Below are 16,146 nucleotides of genomic sequence, written 5' to 3' on the forward strand. Positions count from 1 at the left end.
AGGAGGGCCTTGAATTGGATAAACTAAAAATTCAGCAGGACACAAACACATCTTGGAATCCCTATGGATAGAAATTCCATGTGTAAAGGGGAAAAGGATAGTGATAAGAGTGCACTACCGTCCACCTGGCCAGGAAGAAAAGACAGATGCAGAAATGTTATCAGAAATGAGGGAGGCTAACAAACTAGGTAACACAATAATAATGGGTAATTTCAATTACCCTGCTACTGACTGGGTAAGTGTAAAATCAGAGCATGCTAGGGAGGTAAAATTCCTTGATTAAATCAAGGACTGCTTTGTGGAGCAGCTGGTTCAGGAACCAAGACCTAGTCCTAGTGATGCAGGAGGTAATGGTGTTGGGGCCACTTGATAACAATGATCATAATCAGATTTGATAGAATCTCGGAAGTACACACAGGAAATCCAATTCAATAGCATTTAACTATCAAAAAGCAGATTATGATAAAATGAGGAGAATGGTTAAAAAAAAAAAACCCAAAACACCCAGAGGAGCAGCTGCAAAGGTCAAAAGTTTACATCAGGCGTGGATGCTATTCAAAAATACTATCCTGGAAGCCCATACCAAATATATTCCAGGTATTAAAAAAGGAGGACGAAAGACCAAGCGATAACCAGAATGGTTTAAAAAGTGAGATGAAGGAAGCTATAAAAGCTAAAAGATAATCCTACAGAAAATGGAAGGATCCAACTGAAAATAACAGAAAACAGCATAAGGAATGGCAAGTCAAATGCAAAGCACTGATAAGCATACTACAAAAATATTAGATGATATTGCACCTTATAAGATTTAAAAAATATATCTAAATCTGAGAAATGGTTTGCTACCGAATTGCTTGACTTGGGGGGGGGGGGGGGGGGGAAGAGTGCAGGAAACGTGAGAGAGTTTGGAAAAAATCTGGTCTTCTAATACATAAGATGATATGCCGCTCGAAAATTTCATCATATAAGCAACTTACAACTAAAAAGATGGAAATCTTTTCTTTTATACTAACTTAGTTGGTGATGAGGTTTTAGATACACAAACTTTTTCATTTGGGTAATAATTTGTTAAAGGTGGAAAATTTGAGCTCTGTGACTATTTGAAATTTGAGAAGACGGGACCGCAGGGAGGTTTGAGGCCTGTCTGTGCCTCAACTGAGCATGTAGCGCTATTAAAACAGCCAGAGACTGTAACGTTGGAGAGCATTTGGGAAGCTCTCCAACAGATACAGTGGCTAGAACTACAGCTGAAGTTTCGACTTTAGTGAGTACTGTTGATACTTTACTTACCTCGTTAGAAGGCATAAAGATAGAATTTAACCAGGGCTGTGGAGTCGAAGTCGTGGAATCGGAGTCGGCAGCAATTTTGGGTACATTGAGTCGGAGTTGGAGTCGGCAAAAATGTACCGACTCAGACTCCTCATACATTTGAATAAAGTACTTCTCTGCTGTGAATAAAGCTTAGAACCTAGTTGTTTCACTAGTGTGAAGTCCAGCTGAACTATTTTGCTGGACAGCTTCCCTCTGCTCAGTCTCCCTTTGCATTTACTGACCTGCTGTAGAGCACTTCCTCTCTGACCCCACAGTGAACTTAAGCTCCAAGAGAAGATCATTCAGCACACACAGATAAGGCAGCAGAGAGACTCCACCCAACTTCCTCTCTCTCTGCTTTATATTTTAGTGGAAGTGGCACACCATTCACAATGGCAAAAAGAATGTCAGGAAACATGACAAAGTCTGCTGTTTATGAACACGTTACAATATCAACAGATGGGAAACATTATGTATGTCAATGTATTATAGAAGATGATGATGGTGAAAAAGCATGTGATGCAAAAATTAGCAGTTTCAGTGGTTATGAAAAAAATGCACCTACAAGAGCATCAAATTTAAAAAGACACTTGCAGTGTTTCCATCCTAAAGTGTTAGAAGCTGTGAATGAGAAAGATAGCAATGAAAACATTCCATCTACTTCAGGGTCAATAAAAGATCAGAAATCTACTGGAGGCCAGACACAACTATCAAGATTTTGTACAGCTGACAAAGTTACTATAACAATGACACCAGAAAAATTCAAAAACCACATCATTGAAATGGCAGTAAAGAATAGTATACAACTATCTTTTTTTTCACAACCAGCCTTTTTAGGCTTAAATGGAGAAATGGCTAAAAAGCTTGGAGTTTCTCTGGAATGAGAAAGTATAAGGAAACTTATACTTGAAGAGGCCAAATGTAAGAAGGAAAACTAAGAAAAAGTCTGAAGGGACGTTTTGTCTTTATTAAAATGGATGCATGCACACGTCACAGAGTCAATTATTTTGCAATTAATGTTAGATTTGCTGATGAAAACAAAAAAACAATAACCTGGACATTAGGAGTAAAGGACACTCAGGCACATCATACCAGTGAGTATCTGCAGAAGTTAGTTAAGCACAATTGAAAAAATGAAGGAAGTTGATGAAGAAAGCAGCATACAAATATCAGAAGATGACAGTTCTGCAATTCAAGAAAGCTGTGAAAGTTTGGATGATATTGCTGAAGAAGCATCTAAGCTTATTACCATTCAACATATGCGTTGTGCTGTTCATACTCTGCAACTAGCAATAAGAGATGGATTGAAGGATAGTCATGCGGCTACACTAATTAGCAAGTTGAGGCAAGTAGCTGTTGCAGCCAGGATCTCTAAAACAGATGCTATTCTGAAGAGACGTGCTGGAAAAGGAGCCATTTTGGATCAAGCAACGCGCTGGGGAAGCACTTGATGATAAAGCGTTTGCTTGAACTAAAAGACTTTCTTGAAGAACTGGACAATGTAAATGTTTCATTAAAAGAAAACCAGTGGGCTCAAGTTACAGAATTAGAAAGGCTACTTTTTTACCCTTTTGCTGTTACCAAGAAGCTGCAATATGAAGATTTAACACCAGGTAAATTCTTCTTGGAATGGAAGGGCTTGATATATAACCTTAACAAAAGTGGGGGGTTAATTGCTGATGGCATTGTATCTTCAATGAGGAAAAGAGAGGAGCTCTTGCTGGATAATCAAATTCTCTTAGCTGCTATTTATGTTGATCCAATGAGCCGAATTTTGTTGAGCAGTGACCAAATTGCTACAGGAAAACAGGCACTCTATGACATAGCAGTTCGCATGAAAGGGTTGCTACCTGAAACTCATAAACCACTGGATGAAGCTAAAGCTATAAATACTGGTGGTAATGGTAACTCAGGTTCATCCTCTTCAAATGAAGAAGAGAATTTTCAAGCCTATTTGGACAAAATGGAAGCTTCAAAAGCAAAGTGATGTCGGTTAAGCATGGAAAAGCAACCTGTAAATGTCCATATAAAGAAATTCATGCAAGAGTTTTTTAAAGGATTAAAAGACGTGGAAAAGTTTGACCGCTCATCAAAACTGACTATAGAAGAAGCCATCATTGTTTATCCAGAGATTGTCAGTGATGCAGCTAGAACCGTAACAGCAATGCCACCCACCCAAGTCAGTGTTGAAAGACTGTTTTCAGCACTGAAAATAATCAAATCAGATTTAAGGGCTTCTATGAAGGAGGATCTGGCAGAAGCAATTCTGTTTCTAAGAACAATATATTAGTTAATTTTGGATTATGTTTAACAGCTGTTCTACAGCTATATATGCCAAGTTTAAATAATATATAAGTTGTTTTAGGTTTCCCAAATGTTTTTGGTTTATGTAGGTTAACTTTGATTTTGTTCTAATTTCCAAAGGATGTTGTTCTAGAATTTCCAAAGGATGTTGTTGTTCCAGATTTTTATACTTGCTAATGCTATGATGACTTTATACTTGATAAAAAAAAACAAGGTTGTTTATTGTTTTTTTATGTGTGTTTTTTTGTTTAAACTTTAGGATTAATGAATATTTATAGTTTCTTTAATAAATAAAATAAAAAGTCACAATGACATAGATTTTAAACCCAAACATTAACATGCAGCCTTGCATGCTGCACTCTTTCAGTCAACATGCAAAAAAAAATACATATTAAAAACTGAGGAGTCGGAGTCGGAGGTACCATAAACTGAGGAGTCAGAGTCGAAGGATTTTTGTACCGACTCCACAGCCCTGAATTTAACACTCAAATAAATATAACAAAAGATGTTAAAAAGTTACAAGATTGCTCTACTATGGTGGTAAAAGACAAAATGATAATTCATCAAAAAATTGAACAGATAGAAAATTATAACCGTAGATTAAATCTTCACTTCCTGAACTTTCCAAAATCTCCAGGTACTATTCCCTTGGATGCGTTTAAGAAATATTTGCTTGAAGTTTTGAAATTTACCCCAGAAACTATTCCTCCGATAAATCAGATATATTATATACCTAATAAGAGAACCTCAGAGAATTCTTTGGAAATGACTCATCAAGAAAAGAAAGATTTACTAAATATATCTGACTTTTAGAAGCATCATTATCAGCAGATTCAGAAAGGATGACATTGTTGAGTTTCATTCGTATTTGAGCAAGACTTGGAAGCAGTGAAAAGGCTATCCCACCAAAATTTGCAAACTTCATTCTATGGCAAAAAAGTTTGGATATTTCCAGATGATACAAAACAAACACAAGAAAGGAGGAAAGCATTTTTGGCTTAAGAATGGACACTTTGGCATTGGGGGCTTCTTTTTATCTTAATTACCCATACAAATGTGTTGTTAAGTACACTGAGATAAAATATGTTTTTTTTTCTTCCAGAACAATTACGAGCCTTTACAGATCTAAAAATGGTTCACACTAGTATTACCCACAGTTGAAAAGGGTGGGGTATAGCGTGTTATCGCGTTTTTCTGTGAAATGATTTCTTGAAGCTTATCTCCTGAGTCATATATTGTACAGGTCCCCATTAATTGTGGTCTAAAGAGGATTAATATTTTCCTATTTTCTCTATTTGATGTAAACTTTACTATTCTGATTTTCTTGTTCAAGTATTATGTCTTGTAAATTGATTATATACCAATAAAAAAAAGAAACCCTTCGGTAAAGGCTGAGGGGCCGGTTGGGGCTGAGGTTGCCGAATCACTTGGGGTGCAGAAGCAGGATCTCGGCTGCTGGGAGAAGTACGCATTGGCACCTCTTGAATGGAGGGGGAGCGAACCTCCCAGTGTTAACGCTTCTTGGGTGCCGATTTCCTCAGCGTCCCGGATCTCCCGGCAGTGTGTGTCGACGGAGATCGATGACAGTGCTTCTTGGACTTTGCCCGATGCACCTCACCCAAACTCCTCGGTGCTGAGAAGGACGATTTGGAATCCTCCCTACTCCTCAGGGTCAGGTCTGACGAAGGATGGTCCTGGGGGGCCTGCATAGCAGGAGGCCTCTAGATAGGTGGAGACTCACTCGATGCCTCACTGCTCCCAGTGTCTCGGGGTCTTGCAGCAGTCACTCTTAAATTTGACTCACGAGTGGAGGAGTGGTCTAGTGGTTAGAGCACCGGTCTTGCAATCCAGAGGTGGCCAGTTCAAATCCCACTGCTGCTCCTTATGAACTTGGGCAAGTCACTTAACCCTCCATTGCCTCAGGTACAAACTTAGATTGTGAGCCCTCCTGGGACAGAGAAATATCCAGTGTACCTGAATGTAACTCACCTTGAGCTACTACTGAAAAAGGTGTGAGCAAAATCTAAATAAATAAATCAAATGCCTCACTCGACGTCGCCAACCTCGATGCCAACGTCGAAGAACCAGGCAGAGCTCCAAAACGTTTCTCACGTTGTTCTTATCGGGAAATTTGGGTCCTTTTCTTCACACGAAGGACACAATTTGACAGCCTATGGTTGGGCCCAAGACACTGAATACACCAAGAATATGTAACAGTATCCGAGATGGTCCGGTTGCACTGCGTACAACGCTTGAAGCCACTTCGATGACATGGAAGGAAAAATGGGCTCAGCAAAATCAAAAGGTCACGATTGTGCCTGAAAAAGATGGAAGGTGGCACAGAAAATCAAGACACCAAGGAGGCCTGAAAGCGGCCTGCATCGAAAAACAAAGAAAACTTAAACACAGGCCAAAAAACACACTAAGAAGGGATTTTTTTTTTTTTTTTAAATAATGGAAAAAGAAGAAGAAGAAAGTGGAACAAGCAAAAATACCACAAAAGGCACAAAGAAGCTCTTTTCTCGGGCATATGAGAAGCAATGAGACGAGCCACCACTTCTCACACCGAAAAAACAATAACTGAGAAACACGGTCTCACTGCAGGCGGGAAGATACTTCACGCATGCGCAGTGGCGTGCTGCTCGCGCTCCAGAAAGCTCTCAAATCTTTTTTTTTGGTATTATACCAAACCGGGCGACATGGGATCATCTACCCAATTGTGACAATGTAAGCTTGCTTGTCCTTGGAGAAAACCTTGTACATGCAGAGAAATGAATTTGAAGGGGTTGTTTTTTTGAGAGTGTTCTGAAATGTTGTTCCATTCAATGCCATACATAATGATATGACCCACTTGGTGACATGGTGAACATGCTTGTCTTTGGAGGAAAGACAGTCTACACTGACTGTAAAATGTGATGCTAAAGAGACCCACAAAATAGCCAAAGATGAGTCCTACATCATTGAAAAGGAGAAATTAGATCCTACCTGTTAATTTGCTTTCATTTAGTCCCTCCGGACTGGCACAGCATGACTGGTGGGCTGTGCATGCCTTCCAGCAGGTTGAGACTGAGAACACTGAGATAGCCAATAAGAGCTCAAACTCAGTCCTTGCAAGCCTCAGTATATCAGTATCAAAGCAAGAAGAAAGAAATACAGAAACATCTGTGCACCGCTGGGCCTCACAGCCACAGACATATACAGAGGAAAACCATGCTGGCAATCGACCAACACTATGATGGAAAATATTAAAAATTGCTTTTCAGTCTTGCTTTAATCGATAATACATTTTTAAAATCCCCTATCTTTGACCCAAAAGTGACTTTCCTGGTATATCTCAAAGAACAATGTATAAATCTCTCTGCCAGTTAATTCATTTTTAGAAAATACCTTTATTATTTATTTGCTTACAAAACCTAATACCTTAACATATCATTTCTTCATACACACTCATGCACACTCACTTACAAATGCACACTCATACACATTTCACAATAAAACCTTAATGGAGCAAACCCACTAATACATGTAATATCCTAACTGTTCAAAATGCCCAGTAACCTCAGCAGGATATTTGTTCAAAAAGTTCCTCTGATGCTAGTGCTGCACTACCCCCACGGGGTGTGCCTGTTGCTTTAATCTACCATACTGGTCACAGCACTGCAAGTTCAAAAAGTTCATCTAATTTTAGCGCTAAAATTAGATGAACTTTTTGAACTTGCAGTGCTGTGACCAGAATGGTAGATTAAAGCAACAGGCACACCCCGTGGGGGTAGTGCAGCACTAGCATCAGAGGAACTTTTTGAACAAATATCCTGCTGAGGTTACTGGGCATTTTGAACAGTTAGGATATTACATGTATTAGTGGGTTTGCTCCATTAAGGTTTTATTGTGAAATGTGTATGAGTGTGCATTTGTAAGTGAGTGTGCATGAGTGTGTATGAAGAAATGATATGTTAAGGTATTAGGTTTTGTAAGCAAATAAATAATAAAGGTATTTTCTAAAAATGAATTAACTGGCAGAGAGATTTATACTGGTAGTATTGTTGGTTCAGTTAGTAAGTAGGGTATAGCCCAGTATTATAAGGTTGTAAAGAACAATGTATGAGATAAGGCACACTCAAGAACAATGTATGAGATAAGGCACCTCTCAAGAACAGGTTGGAATGCCTCTGAAGCCAGCTTGTGCAGGAGGGAGGCGGGGTATGTTTGATGTTCAGGAGATAAGCCACCTGGCCAGTGGTTTGTTTACCTGAACTGAAAGCATATGACTGAAACCTCATACATTCCTGGATAAGTTTTAGCTTTAAAAAAGGGGGCTTTTTGCAGCAGAGCCTTGAGGCTCATTCTGTGGATGGACGCGTCGTGCAAAAAAGACTTGTTCCTGGTCTGAAGACTTTGGGCTTTTTGCTGCAACGGGCCCCCCAGCTGATGAGATATTTTACTTTTCTATAGCCTTCCTTTAGTAAAGTACTCGATTAGCGTGTGTATTTCTTAATCATTGTGATGCAGTAACAATAATGATTTATACACTCTCCAATTAAAGCGCAAACACAGAGTTTCATTTACCCAATACAAATCTAAAAGAATCTGTAGTATTTTAGTCTTTGAGCAGTCTGTGGTGATCAAGTGAGCAGGCTGCAATACCGGAACAATACAAACACAAACCAATTTTCTGGATTTTTAGGGTTGTTTTTCTTTTAACAATAAAATCCGTCTCCACAAACACAAGAGCAACTTAGACGTCAAAGACAGAAGCACCAAACAGACCTGCTGAAATAATCACAATAGGGAGGGATCCAGGCCAGTCCAGAGGGAAGGAAAGCAAATTAGCAGGTAGGACCTAATTTCTCCTTCCTCTGCGTCCCTCTGGACTGGCCCAGCATGACTGGTGGGAAATACCAAAGCAGTCAATTAAGGGAGGGATCCTACCAGCCCCTCAGATAAAACACATCTACCAAAAATCACGTCCCAACATGCCTGGACATCCACTCTGTTACGGCGGACAAACGAACGCAAGAAAGAACAGGTGGCTGCCTTGCAAATATCTACCAGACAAGTCTAAGAAACCGTGACGCAGCCTGCCCTCAAACAGAATGATCCTTTAATTTCATTCAGAACCGGCCTGCCTTTCAGAATATAGGTCGAGCTAATCACCTCCTTAATCCACCTGGCCAGCGTAGCCTTAGATGCCGCCATACCTTTACGGCCACCACCGAACAAGATGAAGAGACGGTCAGACCTGCAAACCTCTTCTGTCCGCAGCACATACTCCTTCAGCACTTTTCAGAAATCCTGCTTACGGAACAAACGCTGCTCCCCCAACCCCCTGGAAGAACCTAGGGTGGGGAGTACCAGAGACTGATAAACATGAAAGGATGAAAACATCTTAAGAAGAAAAGATGTAACCAGACACACCACCACACGATCCACAAGGAACTCCAAAAAGCTCTGCAAGAAAGAGCTTGTCATTCCAACACACGTCTCACCGACGAAATGGTGACCAAGAACACTGTTTTTAAAGTTCTTGAGGGAAATTGAAGTCAATGGTTCAAAAGCAGGATGAACGAGAGTCGCACAGACCAGATTAAGATCCCGGGATAGAAAGGAAGGCTACCTAGGTGGGCACAAGATATTTACACCTCTCAGAAACCAGACCACATCCAGATGACTGGCCAAAGGCTTGACTTTAACATACCCCCTGAAAACAAGCCAATGCTGTCATCTGTACCTTAAAGGAAGCTAAGGCAAAACCCTTCTCAAAAACATCCTGTAGGAAATCTAGGACCTGCGGTACGGAAGAATGCAATGGAGCGACCCCACAATCACATCACTATGCCTCAAAGATCCTCCAGACATGAACATATGCTAAAGACATAGATTGATGGCAAGAATGCAGCATCGTACTAAATCACATTAGCCGAATAACCATGCTTTTTCAACCGAGCCCTCTGAAGAGACAGGCTGAAAGACAAAACCGAGCCGGATTCAGCAAGATTACTGGCTCCTGGGACAGAAGGCCAACCAACTCTGGAAGTCAAAGTTTGGAAGCCACCACAAGACGTCTGAGATCTGCATACCATGGACACCTCATCCAATTTGGAGCCATCAGACCTGCGTGCCTTTCTATGCACCTAACAGAGGCCAGGGAGGAACCACGGCCACAATCGAAGTAGAGCATCCAAGCCCTGTTCCTTTCTGCCACTGAAGAAATTTTGTACCTTGGCATTTCTCCGAATTGCCATCAAGTTCATCACTGGCAAGCCCTACTTGTGGACTATTATCTCCAATGCCTTGGACCTGAGAGAACATTTCCTGGATCCAGAGACTGTGGACTGAGAAAATCCACCTGAACACAGAGGACTCCCGCTACATGAGAGGCTGACAGATCCTTGAAGTGGTGCTCCACCCAAGCTATGAGCGCAGCCATCTCCTGCGCCAATCTGGGATTCTTTGTTCCACCCCGATTGACGTAAGCCACTGCCATAGCATTGTCCGATAACATGTGCACAGTTTTACCCAAGAGAAGGCTCCGAATTTGCTCAACGCCAGACGAATTGCTCTGGTCTCCAACAGATTAATGGAGCAATCCACTTCCTTTACTGACAACCGAACTTATGGCAGCTGACCCATACAGAGAGCTCCCCAGTGCAAGGCTGGCATCCCATCATGGAGGATCCAGCGGTACACCTTTCAACACGCTGATAATCCGAAGCCATCACCGGAGATCCCGAAGCACCATCGCTGGCAAAGGCAATTTGACCCACAAGGAGTCTGACTGAGGTGACCAACTGGAGAGAAGAGACTGCTGGAAACTTTGCATTTGAGCCCTGGCCTACTGTACTGCTTCTATGGCCGCCGCTATTGAGCCCAGCACCTGGAGAACCAAATGGCTCGAGCGGATTGATCACACAACCTAAGGGCTCCAAGAACTGAATATCTGTGCAGTCACTTGACAACTCTCCTGACTGGACCAGAGTGCCCTGTATGCGAAGGGCAGCCGCCACCACCACCATAACCTTGGTAAATGTCCTTGGGGCCGTCGCGAGCCCAAACAGCATTGCACAAAACTGAAAGTGCCGACCCAAATCAGTGAAGCGAAGGAAATGCTAGTGCACCTGCCAAATGGGAATATGCAAATAGGACTCTGTCAAGTCTAGGGCCGTGAAAAATTCCCCTGAATGCACGGCCACAATAACGGACCACAGCGTTTCCATACAGAAAGGGGAAATCCGAAGCACTCAGATGAGCCGTTTGAGATCCAGGATGGGACAATAGGAATCTTCCTTCTTTGGAACTACAAAATAGATTGAATACCTGCCTGTGCTCCATTCAAGCTCCGGAAGTAGGCAGATTGCTTGTAAACAAACCAGTCTGTCCAGAGTTTCTCTGCCTGCCAGAGCCTTTATCTGTGAGCAACAGGGGGATTCAAAAAAGGTGTCCTTATCTTGCTCTGGCACTGGATGAAGCTGAACCATAGAACAAGCAAACCAGTAAGGGGGCATCTGGGACATCCCACTGTGCCTGGAAAATATCCCTTATGTCCTGATGCATTGGAAAGAATCTACCAGACTTGCGTGCCCACTTAACCAAGGGATCTACCTTGTGCTGTACTGAAGCCTCCTGTACCTCCTCAAAATTCAAAGTGGCAAACACCAGCGCAATAAGCTCCTGCAAGTCCTCTTTAAGGAAGACCCTTACCACAGAAGGGTCCTCCCCAGGAGGCAAATCCTCTGGAGAAGTAAAGGCTTCTTCTTCACTCCCAAACTCCCCGGCCTCTAAATCCAGATCCTCCAGATCGCCTCCAAGGGATTCTGAATCCATTCCTAGAACCAACTCCTGATCTTCCTGGGCCTTTTGGAACCAGAAAAGGACCCTTTGGGGGGGGGGGGGGGGGCTCCGGGGCCACAGTAGGCAAGGGAGTGGATTGCTTTAATAAAAATACCTTATATATCACTAAAACAAACTCCGGAGAAAACCCCACCTCAGGGATCCCTTCCTGCAGTCCAACAGGCTCAGCCGCTAACAACTGGGGCTGCCACAGGCTGCACAGATTCAGTTTGCTGTTCCAAGATGGCAGGAGTTCCCGCCAAAACCGGACCCATTCTGCCAGCAGTTACCAGTTCTGAGGAAGCAACCACCACGGCGGGAGCAGCCGACCCCTTAACTCCAGCGTCAGCTAAAGCCAACGGAACCATGGACTCATGCGGTACTTATCTTACAAACTTCCGGCCAGCACAGCTTCTATGCCATGACGGAAGAACTGATGAATGGACCCCGGCCCGAGACTCTGAGGGAAGACAGTCACCCAAATGAAAGAACGGAGCAACGTTGGTCACTTTTCTCCTTTGTTTTTCCTTTTTTTCTTTTGTGTGTCAATTAAACCGATCTCCACTTTTTTTTTCAATCAGTAAATCATGATTGTTCCCCAAGGCTCTGCAACACCCTTCCCTCAAAGGGGTGGAGGCCAGCAGTAGAGCAATGAGTACCTAACGTCCTTAGAGAAAGCTTGGGGTAAGATGGGAGGAGGGACTCCCCACCACCACCACCACCCCCACCCCCACCCCCACCCACGGCACCAGAAACCCCAGCAAATCTCAGCCACCAAACAAACACCCAGTGGCACACAGATGAAGAAAAACTTACTCCACTATTTTTCTTATTTTCTAAAAAGAAAGATAAGCCAAGAATGAGACTGAAGGGCTCACCACGTCTTTCACCTGCTGGAGACTGAGAATACTGAGGCTTGCAAGGACTGAGCAGGGCTCTTATTGGCTCTCTCAAGAACCAATGTTCTCAGTCTCCACCTGCTGGAAGACGTGCACAACCCAGCAGTCATGCTGGGCTGGTCCGGAGGGATGCTAAGGAAACCTAGTATTTCAATGTTTGCCATGTTTTCTACAAAGAATAAAAGTACAGGTGTGAAAAAAAAAAAAATAAAATAAGACATGGAAGTGCCATACTTACCATCTCTTCCACAGAAGGAACAGACTTAGGATACAAAAAAAAAAAAAAAAAGATCCAGAATTAGAAAGACTGAGAAACAATGAAAATAAGAATATTCAGAAAATGTTTAAGTATACAGAGGAGGCTTACACAAGAGAACATGATGCTATAGAAAAAGCTTTATAAGAACCAAATATCAATATTTCATGCTTGACAATTTTAAGAATGTGTTTATTAAGCCGCATTAGCTGCTGCCACATGGCAATGCTGACACAGCCCATTCAAAATCAATGGGCTGTGTTAGCATTAGCACACAGCAGCCACTAGTGTGGCTTAGCAGACAGGGAGGGGGGGGATAAGTTTTGATTAGTGCACTATGTAAAATGGGCCAGGAGCATTTCTTGCAAGAAAAAAACTAAGTCTCAAACAGTATAACTAAGGCCTTAATACATTTTCTGTGAATTCAGAAGTCAGCCTAATAACTTAGAATCCAGTAGCTAAGACCTTCAATATCCACCCTTGTCAAAACGGGGGGGATGCGGAGGAGACCTCCCCTAAGGTTTATCACAGTTCCTTTAAGGTTTGATTTACTAACAGGCATATTTTCAAAGCACTTTGGGAGGCTAAGTTCCATAGGTTTCTATGGAACTTTGGGAGGCTAAGTGCTTTGAAAATATGCCTATATGGCTGTCTTCCCATTCTGTGTCTAACGGAAAATAAAAATTAGTAAAACGGGCCCTAATACTGTAGCCATTGGCCTAACCTGCCATCACACAGACTCACTCTCTCTCCTGCCCTCTCCCCACGCACCCTGTCATCAGCTATTGAATCTCTTTCATCCTATTTCTTCCAACCAGAATCCCTCCCCTATCCCACTATATTCTTCATCCCTTAAATTGGCCACCCCACATCCCAGCATAGCTTACCCTTACCATCCTGCACGTCGTCTCCCCAGCTATCCGCTTACCATCCATCCCCACCAGACAGCCCTCACCACCCATAAAGTCAGTCAGCAACCCCGCTTAGGCCAGCTGTGATTCTCACCTTGCTGACCAGGGTCATAGCAAGAATATAAGCTTCCTCTTCTCAGCACCATGAGGCTCCGTGTAGGTTTGAGTTCTGTGGTGCAGACACTCTCTCGTTTTTCTTGTGAGATCTGGAGACCATGGTGAAAGTTCCTTTACTTGTCAGCTCAGACTCATGAAGAGTTGGGTGGTGCAGAGAGGAGGAAGCTCTTGCTCTTGAAGCAACAAAAAACAGGGTACAAAAAGCCCAGGAAATTTTCTAATCATCGTTAGCAACTTGGCACATGGGATTTTTTGAGCCCTAGCGTACGCTAATCTGTCTTCTAATGTTGGTAGAATGCATCTCATATTACTGGAAGAAACTAATCTGTGGATAGTTCACTGGGTGCCACCAACTTGCTGCTCATCAGTCTGCCTTAATACATAATTAATACTGAAAAGCAGTCAAAAGAGTAAAATTCTCAAAATGGCAGGCAGTAGGTAGCTTTCCATACATGCCCTTAGGACAGGGATTGACAAATTTTCTTAGAATCTAGGAGCCAATCCAAAAATCTAGGAGTCAGACTTGGAACCAGGACTGTGGTGTTGAAGTCAGAAGCAATTCTGGGTGGAATTAGAGTTGGTAAAAATTTACAAACTCTTGACTCCAGATTCAAAATAAAATCTTACATTATAATATATGCTAAATATATCATTTTATTCTTTATATCTCTCTCTACATATATATCTATATATATATGTAATTTGTCCTGGATCTAAAATACTGCTAAATCTCAATTATATTTACTGATACTTGAGATCCAAAATAAAAAATGTAAAGCCTAGTAAGACTCAGAGCTGAAATCAGGCAGTAGCAAAAAAGAGGAGTCGAAGGTTCGGTGTACTGAATCCATAGTCCTGCTTGGAACAAGAATTATTCATTTATGCTCATTTATAAATTCCACATTCATAATGTGCTCAAAGTGATGCACAGAAGGTTATTTATTAAAGTGGCAGGAAACGAGTGGATAAGAAGCTACTACTCTCCCCATCGACCACCTATTTATAGCTTATCTGGCAATGGAGAGAAACTTTAGGCTGTGGTTGCTGAGGCAATGGGAGAGACGCTAAAGTTGCTAAGGGTGGGTGAAATGGTACACCCATCCACCTACTCCCAGAAGCTGTACCCTTAGCCTTTTTCCATTGCCCACCTACCCCCAAGCAGCTGCAGTTTTAACCCCTAGTCCACCCACTTCCAGCAGCAGTAACCACAGCCTAAAGTCTCTCTCCATCACCTACCCAGCCACACCAACAACAGCCTTATCACATACTCATCCCCAGCAGTATCCTGAGAATTGCATGGGGACACAAATTTCACCCATCCCTGTCCATCCTCAATGGATCTAACCCATAAGCGTTTCCACCCCCACAATTAATCTCCTCCATCCCCACCCACTCCTGCAGGAAACTACGCTATTATTTACTAGCTCACAGACTTCTTTTCCTCCCAACTACAACAGCCTTCTGTAATTGTTTTGGATGGTATTCACTATTCAACCAATCAGCATTCCAAGCCTCTGTCTGTTGTTCCAGCTGCCTCTCTGAGCATTCCATAGTTGTTGTTCCTACTGGATCATCTAGATGAATATTCAAGTCACCCATGAGAACGGACTCCTCTGCCCTCAACACTTGGTCAGCTACAAAGTTATAGTAATCTTTCATGTCTTCAGTTTAGAAAGCAAACACTTGGTTAGTTTATGTTATTGTAGCAATTTGAGATTTTTTTTAAGTAGTTGCTATTTGTTTTTATTATATATATTTTATTGTGAGTTGCTGAGAACATCAGCAGCTCAATTAAACAGAATAAGTGTTAATAAATAATAAGTCAAGCAATTGTTCCAACTTCCAAGGATTCAAAACCACTCATTTTCTGTTTTTTTTCCCCAAATTAAAAACACAATCCAAAAACCACACTACAATGAAGAGTTAGTTTTTCTATAGCATCAGAAGTAAATAGCTGCATCTATATGTAGATATACTGAATACTTGTGTCATGCAAACACAATAGGTTACTGAGCTTCTAGGCCCCTCAAGGATTTACAGTTAGGTATCCCAGCATTTTGAAGGGGAGGGAGTTATGGGAAAATTAGGTTCTTACCTTGGTAATTTTCTTTCCTTTAGTCATAGCAGATTAATCCATTATGAATGGGTTGTGTCCATCAACCAGCAGGGGGAGATAGAGAGCACTGAAAAACCATAGTGCCTCATCGCCAGCTAGCTCCATCTGCCTCTTCAGTATTTGAAGCTTCCAAAGCAGTGTTACACCGCAAAGTAGCATAACATGAACTTTCCTCAAAGCGGATGAACGCCCCAGAACAGGAGCAATAACACAAAGGAGGGACGAACTCAACCTCCTATAACAGAACAGAAATCCTGAAGACTGTTTTCCAACTTCTCCCAATGAGGGAACATATCTACAGGAAAAACTGAACACAAACCAACATCAATCACACAATGAATCACTGAGGGAGGGCTCATGGATTCATCTGTTATGACTAAAGGAAAGAAAATTACCAAGGTAAGA

At 42.1% G+C, this 16,146-nt stretch overlaps 1 protein-coding gene across 2 annotated transcripts in view; it reads right to left on the minus strand.

The window, feature by feature from the left end:
- GOPC (golgi associated PDZ and coiled-coil motif containing) overlaps nucleotides 1-16,146 on the minus strand; it is a 147,639-nt gene that overhangs the window by 103,236 nt on the left and 28,257 nt on the right. Inside the window, exon 3 of one of the 2 annotated variants that reach the window (XM_030198545.1) lies at nucleotides 12,580-12,603. The exons of the other annotated variant lie outside the window; for it this stretch is intronic. Within the exon in view, the coding sequence (XP_030054405.1) occupies nucleotides 12,580-12,603 (24 nt within the window). The remainder of the gene's footprint in view (nucleotides 1-12,579; nucleotides 12,604-16,146) is intronic. 2 annotated transcript variants of the gene reach the window in all.

This window comes from Microcaecilia unicolor, chromosome 3 (assembly GCF_901765095.1).
Source record: "Microcaecilia unicolor chromosome 3, aMicUni1.1, whole genome shotgun sequence".
Classification (NCBI taxonomy): Eukaryota; Metazoa; Chordata; class Amphibia; order Gymnophiona; family Siphonopidae; genus Microcaecilia; species Microcaecilia unicolor.